Below are 8,628 nucleotides of genomic sequence, written 5' to 3'. Positions count from 1 at the left end.
GTAGCCGGGCACCATCTAGTTCTTCTGGTCTCATAGTTGGATAGGTTGCAGATCGGATGGTGTACCAGTCGCTAGGACTGATTGTTTCCATTAATTTTGACTTTCTTCTTCTTGACGAGGAGACACCCATTGTTGCATCTAGATGGCAGCTTGCCAGCTTTTAAGATCCCAGTCGCTACTCGCTAAAGTAGGAGGTGGAACAATGTTCTGTATAGTATGTCAAATGTCATTTTAAATATTAAAAATTATCTTTAGAATGTACACTTAGTGTTTATAACACACGCATGAGCTCAGGCGCTGGGCACCTCAAAGTGAGGGCTCCTTTGCTGTGCCTGTGAACATTTCTCTAGGGTCCCATAAGAGGGTCACTGATTGGAAGGGCTCTCACCGGGGCTGTGATCGTCAAATCCAGCCTTGATGAATGCCTAGCAGCTCTCGCCACAACCCGTTTTAGTGTTTATTTTGACCTTCAGGTGTTTCTTACTTAATCTGTGTAGGTAAGGATGAAAGCAGGTACTGGCTGTTGCTCAGTGTGGTGGTTAAGTTTGTGTGTCAACTTGGCTGGGCCTGGTTGAGTGGCTGGGCAGCTGGTGGTAGTTATTTCCCATGATGAGACTGGCTGAGTGGCTGCTTTAGGGATGTGGTCTGCTTCTCATATGTACGAAGCAGCTATGGCACACTTGGACCCTGCATGTAGCCATGTCGTTATTCAGCTGCCTGCCATGCTCTGCTGACCTTGGGACTTTCAGTGGACTTGAATTAATGGCCTACCATGTGGTTTGGTAACATTGGGACTGTGCCATTTTATTTGTCGACCTTGGGCTTGTCAGCCTCAGCAGTCAGTAGCTGCCTGAGTGAAGAGATGCCTCTAGCTTCAGTGGGCCGGGAGCAAGAGGCAGAGCTGAAGCCCAAGGTCAAGGGGCTTTCCCACAGCCCCTAGAGGCTGGCACTTGAAACTCGGATTTCTAGCCTCTTGAACTGTAAGAGAATAAACTCCTGCTTGTTCAGGCCTCCCATTTGTGGTATTTTCCTGTCAGAGCGGCACTAGGGAACCAGAACATTCAGTTAATCTTTTTTTTTTTCCCTTCAAGCAACTTCAGTTTTGTCAGTAACAACCAGGGGTTGCAGGTGAGCTATGATTTACCATTTACAACCACTTATCTATATAAATCAGAAGTTTTTCCTCCATATTGTACAACTAAACAAAAATCTGAAATAAACTGGATGTTGATATTAACTAACCCAATGGCATTAATCAAAAATGCTCCTCTCTCCCCATGGACTCAAGATAATGTTATGAATGGAACTTATATAATTCAGGCTAAAACATACCTTTTTTTTTTTTTTTTTTAATGTATGGAAAGGTTAAGAAAACAACACTACAGTACGCTATCAAAACCTTTTGATTTTGGTTAGAGGGAGAGGAGGGCTCAAAATTTAAGCCTTTTGATAGGAACTACTAAACTCCTCTCCAAGATTTCTGGACTGGCCAACTGAAAGAGAACTAGGACAACAGAGCTGTTTGTACACAGTTGTTCTCTGTAAGGAGTCCTTGGAAACAATTAGCATAGTGCCTAAGGTGCTTGACTGCTAACTAGAAGGCTGGTGGTTCAAACTCACCAGCCACTCCTCGGAAGGAAGATGGGGCAATCTACTTCCATAGTGATACCGCCTCGGAAACCCAAGGCGGGGTCGCTGGGAGTCGGGTCTGACTCAACGGCACATAACAACAACAACAGTTGCTACTCAGAAGGTTGGAGGTTTGAGTCCACCCAGAGGTGCCTAGGAAGAAAGACCAGGCAAACCACTTGTAAAAAAATAGGTCACTGCAAAGCCTATGGAGCACAGGTTTACTCTGACCCAGGTGGGGTTGGTGAGTTGAAACTCACTTGGTGGCAACTGGGTTTCTGTTGTTTTGTGTACTACAGAGAGCACTGAGAGGGGGTAGGAGAGCAGGTGCCTTATTCAAATTTTGCTGTTAACTCATTGGGTAGCCCTGGAGAAGCCTATGTCCCTCCCTGAGTCTGTTTCCTCAAAGAAAGAGACTAGAGTAACTCATTGTTTTCAGACCTGTTTTAAGCACCAAATCTTCCATGAAATCTGATGAGCATGGGGGCCCTCACCCTACAACTGTCCTCCAAAACAGTCTGAAAACCATGGAACTAAATAACCTAAGATTCCCTTCTGCCCCCTCCTTCCCAAGCCCCCTTTCTCCTGAACTAAGAGGCTGAGCTGGTTCATCCCACACTTGACATTGTCCCAGCACTGACTGGAGAACCAGTGTCCACCCACCCAGGGGCAAACCAAATCCAGGGACTGAAAAACTGTGGGTGCAAATGACACGTTTATTTCATTTCAGTGGTCACTGAGGCTACACCAGAAGAGATGCTGTTACAACAGGCAAGCACTACTGTCAGCAGCCACACACAGTCTATTTCTTAAAACAGCATCTGAGCCTCATAGGTTTTCTTTAAAAAAAAAAAAAAAAAAACATAAACCAACTGGAAAGCAGTTAAAGGCCAATTTTAAATGCCAATCAAAGTTTCACTAAAAAGACAAATGCCATTGCTATGAGCACTGAGAAAAATTGACCAAGAACTCGGATAGGACCAAAGACCCTCAGTGAAAAATAAAATACAATAGCAGCATTTAAAAAAAAAAAAAACCCTAATTCCCACTTCAGAGAGTCCCCTTCCCTCTTCCTTTTCCACACCATCCACGCTCGGGGACACCTGCAGAGCCCAGAAGAGGCCTCTCCGACCTGGGAGGCAAGTGTGTATGTACAGGGCGTGAGTGGATGAGTTCTTCACGTGCCAGGGAGGAACAGGGCTTCAGTTTGTGTGCTGAGGACAGTGGAATTCATGTTTAAAAGCCAGAGGCTTAGGAGGGTCTCCTGATGAGTCACACACTCTAGTCCTGCCCTCAGGAAATCTTATTAACTTCAACTAAGAACAGCTTCCTTGAAGATGTGACTAGACATTAAACAGCTGGGACTGCTGTCACGTTACCCAAAACTCCTACTAATGAAGAATCAGCCATGTTCTAAACTCTACTGTTCTAGGGCCAGTAGCCCTGTTCTCCACTGATGCAATCAGGGGGTGCCGCTGCAGCCCTGAGGACAGGTCACTTGAACAGGCACCAGCTAAATGAACCCTGCAACCGCACCTTCCAATCAGCCCTGAGTCTTAAAAGATCAACAGAGGTCAGAGCTGGTACTAACAGCTTCACTAGGCGTTGGGCTTCCTCCCCTCGTGTGCAAGCAGCCAAGCATCCCAGCCATCTCAAGGACAAAAGCCTGTGACTTTACTGTGAATATGCCCTCAATTCCCATTTGGTATTTTTTAAATAGATGGAAATTAACAGATCCCAATAAAATTTCATGTCTTCCTCTTTAAATTTGTCACAGTACCTTTTTAACTCTTGGAATGTTCTTAGCTGTCTAACATAGAAATAAACAATAAACACAGTAGCAAACTTCGAGGAAGAAATTTCCATCCACCCTCGCTAGGAAACCACAGGGGATGAAGGCGGCTCTGCAGTTAGCGTGCTCCATCAGATTCTGGACTGGGTTTAAGGGTATCCAAGCACGGAAAGAAGGGTGGAGTTAAGCATGCACCAGGACAGGGAATCAGAACCGAGGACATCCTGGCAGCTCAAGGTCACTGCTGGTACCCCGCTGCTTCGGACCTCCACACACCACACGCCAGCCGGCAGAGCGTGGGGCCTGCCCACAGAGGCATGTGCTGTCGGGTCTCGCCAGCATCCTGGCCTGTGTCAACTCCATCTTCCTATCCTCAGCTGCTCACCTATGGTCCCCAACAGCTCTGACAGGCCCTGCTGGTGCTGTATCTGGATGAGGACAAAAACATGAGCCCACAGCAACTACAGGAGGTGTGTGCACACACGTGTGGTCTGTGACAAGCATTCAGGTTTTTCACACAACTTGGTCTAAACACGGATGGGCCTCCTTGGTGGACTGAAGGCAGGCTAATTCTGAATTGGGTGCTGGATGTAGCACACAACTTTCAGACTGGAACCAGCTCAGATGTTTGTAGGACTGTATATCCAGAAAGTGATCTGGAGAGGCTACCTCAAAAGAGTTGAGGCCTTAAGTAGGTCTCTGAGCAGGATCACCACAGGAGCCCAGCCAAGTCACTACAGAGATGAAGAGTTACTGACCCCAGACTGGAACATCATTCAACACTAACCTTCCCTAGGGAGGAAGTGTGTAAAGTATCTCACCCACAGACTCCTGGGATGGGAAGGCTGCCCCCACAGTGATGCAGGGGGAAAGTCCACCTTTGCAAAGAACAAGAACTAATCAAGAAGTGACTGGATGCTATGGCCTCGCTTGGTTGGAAGTGGAGGATGCATATCCAAGGAGCAGAGGTTCCTCTTTGGGTGTGGAAGGAAAGGGTACGAAACCTCCAGTGGTCGAATCTAATCACATCCGATTCTGTTTCTGCCCCCAAATTCTCTGTCCACCCGCATTTCCATCATCCAAGGATGGGCGGGAGCCTTTTCTAGCCCTCCCCCCATCTCCCTGCACTCTTCATGCAACACTCTGTACCTACCTGCCACTCCAGGTGCAGCTGATGCCCACGGGTGCAGGGAACTACAGGGCCCGAGGACGGGCTGCCCCTCAAGTCAGAGCAGCAGGAGCCAAAAACCAAAGGAGGAGCTGGGAGGCCCGAGGTAGTTTAAATCACTACTGATGTCAGTTCTTCAGACGGAGAAGAAGGGCTATTTTGATACCTAATTAATTGCTGTGTCTTTTTTAGCTTGGGAAGTGTCGGGGCAAAATCATTGAGGAAATGTTCTCAGTGCTCGGGTATGGGCTCCTTGCCAAGGTCCAGAGTTGAAAAGAGACCTGCAATTTTCCTTAGCCAAAGGGGCAGTTTCCCAGCGGCACCTCAACCCACCTTCTGTGTAAGAGGGAAAGGGTACAAACCACAGGGAGGAGAACCAGGAAGTGTTAGCAAAGGCTGCCGTGCAGAACACTAAACTTTATTCACTTTATTTATATATTTAACAGTTCTAAAGTATTTACTTCTTGCTTTGACAAAAAAATGAAAAATACAGGAGCACGATTGACTCCTCTTTAGGAGAAAAAGGTTATATATACAACTACGGAGAGTTACGGTTCCTCCTTTACATACAAAGAAAAATATTAATAAAAAAGTGCTTCCTTGATCAGAAAAGGACTAAGAGCTGCAAGCACTGATTCACACTGTACATCAGACCAAGACACCCGTATTGTAACCTCTTGGCACCCGTCACTAGGAACTGCACAATCTTCAATTACACCTACTTCTCCCCACCTGCACAGCCAGATCACACAGAGTATGGAGAAGAGCTACACCCTGTTTCACGGAACTCACACTCTGAGGAACCTGCTGTGCTGGGAATTCAGACACATGCTCGGCTGCTCTTGACTTTGCCTGGGCTGACAGCTCCAGGGAAGGCTTCTGGGCCACGTCTTAACCAACCCCAGGCACACACAGAAGCCACCTTCCTGAGACACAACTTGCCCTTGTCCAGAGAACTGCTAACCCACAGGAAGGGAGTACAGGGCAGGGTCACAGCTTAGGGCTCCCGACCTCACCCGCGCCCCTCACCCTAATCTGCCATTACCAGGCAGCAGCTTGAGCAGAGACAAGCATGGTCCTTCCCCTGAGGAGGAGGGCAGGCACCAAACAGGGATGCCAAGATCACAAAGATTATAAAGGCCTCTCCACCTTTCCCTACCCACCTCCAGGCCAGACGGTCTTGATTTAAGGCTCTTTTTCAGACCACATCAAAGCTCAGAGAGGAGTGGCACACTGAATCTCCCACAGGCCATGTCACATATCTAAGGAACCCTGCACATTTACCACACGGCCCCTCACTGCTGGCCACCACAGGACCAGGGTGGGGAGGCTGCTGGGCCCTTCCTGCTGCCCCAAGGTGGCAGGGAGCAGGAAGGCCGATTGTAATGGGTACATGCTCCGTTTCCAGAGGCCTGCATTCTAAAAGGCTGATTCTACCCCCTACAGGGGAGATCCATGCTTTGTTTGGTTTGGGAATGGGGAATTTCTGGAACCCTGAGTCTGGATTTCCCGTGCTGGCCAACAAAGAGAGATTGTTTGGGGGACCAGGCTCTGGAAAGGGCTTCTCGGTATGCCAAGGCTCAGGGCAGGTTTTGGCCACGGCCACAGCAGAAGGACACTGCACCGTGGCCAGTTTGTATCTTATGCCTGAGGGTGGGAAGCACTACACAGCCTGGCCCAGGGAGGCAGACCCCTGAAAGTAAAGGAGCCCTAGAAAATCTGGGTCAAGTAAAGAACAGAATCCCATGGGGGAGAGCAAAGAAGTCCATTGCTTGCTGCTAAGGAGCAAAGCTGGTCACCCATTCCCAGCCCCTCGCTGCTGCCTCAGAGGAAATACACTTTCTTCCCCAAAGAGGACCTTTGGAATCCCATGAATTCTGTGCCCCTCCCCTCAAACGGCAATCCCACGTATCCTTCTGTCAGTTGGGAGATGGCACCCAGGGCAAGCTTTTGGGGAAGATGCCACCAGCTTCCCCAGCAGCAGACCTCCAGCCAGCTGTAACCTGGTGATGGTGTGAGGAAGGGCTACCAAAGCCAGCACCGGCTTTCTTCTGCACTCACTGTCTGACCTCCACTCTGGGCTCTAACCAGCCTCCTCCCACCCCAAGGAGCCAAGTCAACCTGCAGCACAGCCTGACAGCAGGCAGCTCAGCAGTTACAGGGATTGGGCAACCGCTGGCATTCTATTTAAAAAAAAAAAAAAAAATTAAGACAATCAGGGAATTTTTTCTTTTTTGAGGACAGAAGGAGAAAGGGAAAGGGGGAGGGGGAACAGGGAGAAAAAAATCAATCTACAATCCAGTGGTACATCCCAAATTTCTGTCACTCTGCACAGGTGGTTCCATGCCCCAATTCCAAAGTGCGCGGGCCTCTTAGTCTGCCCAGGCCGTACGGGCAAGTCCAAGGAACAGCAGCTTGGCCTCTGTCCCAGGTCACTTAAGCTTCAATTTGAAGTGGCAGCAATGGGTTTTTCCAGTTCAAGGTCAATGCTGGAGCTCGTGGGATGTAGGCTGCTATAGCAAGACTTGCACACTCGACTGGGTTCAAAGAGCTGCTGGCTGGGAACCGGAACCTTCTGGTTACAACAACTGGAGCAGAATACATTCCCACAATTCCTTGAGATGAGAAGAAGAAACAAAACAATGTTAACTTCAGCGAGCAGTTATTAGGTGGGGAAACCAACTTCAGAAGTCAGAACTTTTTTGTGCGTAATTCAGATGTGCTGGAAAGTCCTCTAAGATCAAATGCTCCCATTTCTCTAACCCAGGAATAAGCTGGGCAGGCAGGTATCCCTACCCAGTATAGTCATATGCCACTTTCACTTTCAAGCCAAGGAAAGGATACATGGGTGCCCCACCACTACGGCTCAAGGTTACCAGGGACACGGGAGGATGCTGCTCAAGAGAGACCTGTGAGAACAAGTGGGCCCAGGGCAGAAGCAGTGCAAGCTCAATGGGTAAGTCTGGCCCAAGAAAACCCAGCAGCCACTCCCACCTGGACAATGACCTCTTTGTAGCTTGTCATCACTGAGAGGCCAGAGTCAGGTGGCACTGCTGCCTCCAGGCCTCTCAGCTGAGAGAAACAACGACCCAGCCCAACTGGAGAGTGCAGAGCCTTGTGCCAGGGCCACTCCCCAGGGACCCAGGGGCAGCCGCACAGAGTCTAGGCTCCTGCCATCTGCGACTGCTCTGCTGGCAGCATGCAAAGCCAGGAGACAAGCAGCCTGTGACGCATGCTCAGAGAGTGAAAGGAGAAGTGAAGGACAGGAACACAGATGAATACACGTGCACGCACGCACACACACACACCCTGATTAGATTGGTGTCAGTTAATTATGGCTCACTCCCCTGCCCCATGCATCTCCAGGGAAAATCAGCTCTGCCTGAAGGCTCCCCCGCTCCCCCAGTGAAGGCTGCACACCCAGACTGGTGTTCACAGCTAACAGGACAGGGAACTGGCAGAGGAGGAGTTTCTGCCCACCTCATCACCCCGTTTCTGCTGAGCCCTTAAGGACAAATCCAATAAGCCCAAGAATGGGAGACCCCCAGGAGCCTGACACAGCCCACCAAAGACGAAGAGACGGCAGCTAAACACCTGCAATCCTCAGAATGCAAACCCACTGCTGGATTTAGGAGAATGCCACCCGGGGACAAAAGAATACTAAAAAGGACAATCCCGGACCCAGAGCAATGGAAGGACAAAGAACTAACCAAACCCAAGAAACCTCATCTTGTAGAAAGCAGTAAGTACCACATTAACTGTGTCTCAGACCTAGCTTGGAAACTATGTTTCCACAAAGCACGAGTCAGCAACAACCTGTGGTCATACAGAAAAATTACCTAAATTTATTTCTGAATGCTTCTATTTACTTTATCATTACTATTACAACTCAGCTCAAAAACCTGATGTGAATTTGACTAGCTAAACTTTCCTACCTGACTTCTTTCAGGGGACCCTCAAAGACCCTCAATGAAATCCTCTCTGAATGTCTTCCATGCTAATCTCTGCAAAGCTCACCTCTGTTCAGTCCTCATCTCTT

The 8,628-nt window shown here is 48.8% G+C and overlaps 1 protein-coding gene across 1 annotated transcript in view; it reads right to left on the bottom strand.

Moving 5' to 3' along the window:
* Positions 1-7,032: 7,032 nt before the first annotated feature.
* The window catches only part of MTMR3 (myotubularin related protein 3), a 52,200-nt gene continuing 50,604 nt past the window's right edge, over positions 7,033-8,628 (bottom strand). Inside the window, exon 17 of the mRNA XM_042781936.1 lies at positions 7,033-7,204. Coding sequence (XP_042637870.1) covers positions 7,033-7,204 — 172 coding nt within the window. The remainder of the gene's footprint in view (positions 7,205-8,628) is intronic.

Source organism: Orycteropus afer, unplaced genomic scaffold (genome assembly GCF_000298275.1).
Source record: "Orycteropus afer afer isolate SDZICR_OR568_19922 unplaced genomic scaffold, OryAfe1.0 scaffold00197, whole genome shotgun sequence".
NCBI classification, from domain to species: domain Eukaryota; kingdom Metazoa; phylum Chordata; class Mammalia; order Tubulidentata; family Orycteropodidae; genus Orycteropus; species Orycteropus afer.
The sequence above is the reverse complement of the archived record's forward strand: the minus strand, read 5'-3'. Positions and strand labels throughout refer to the sequence as shown.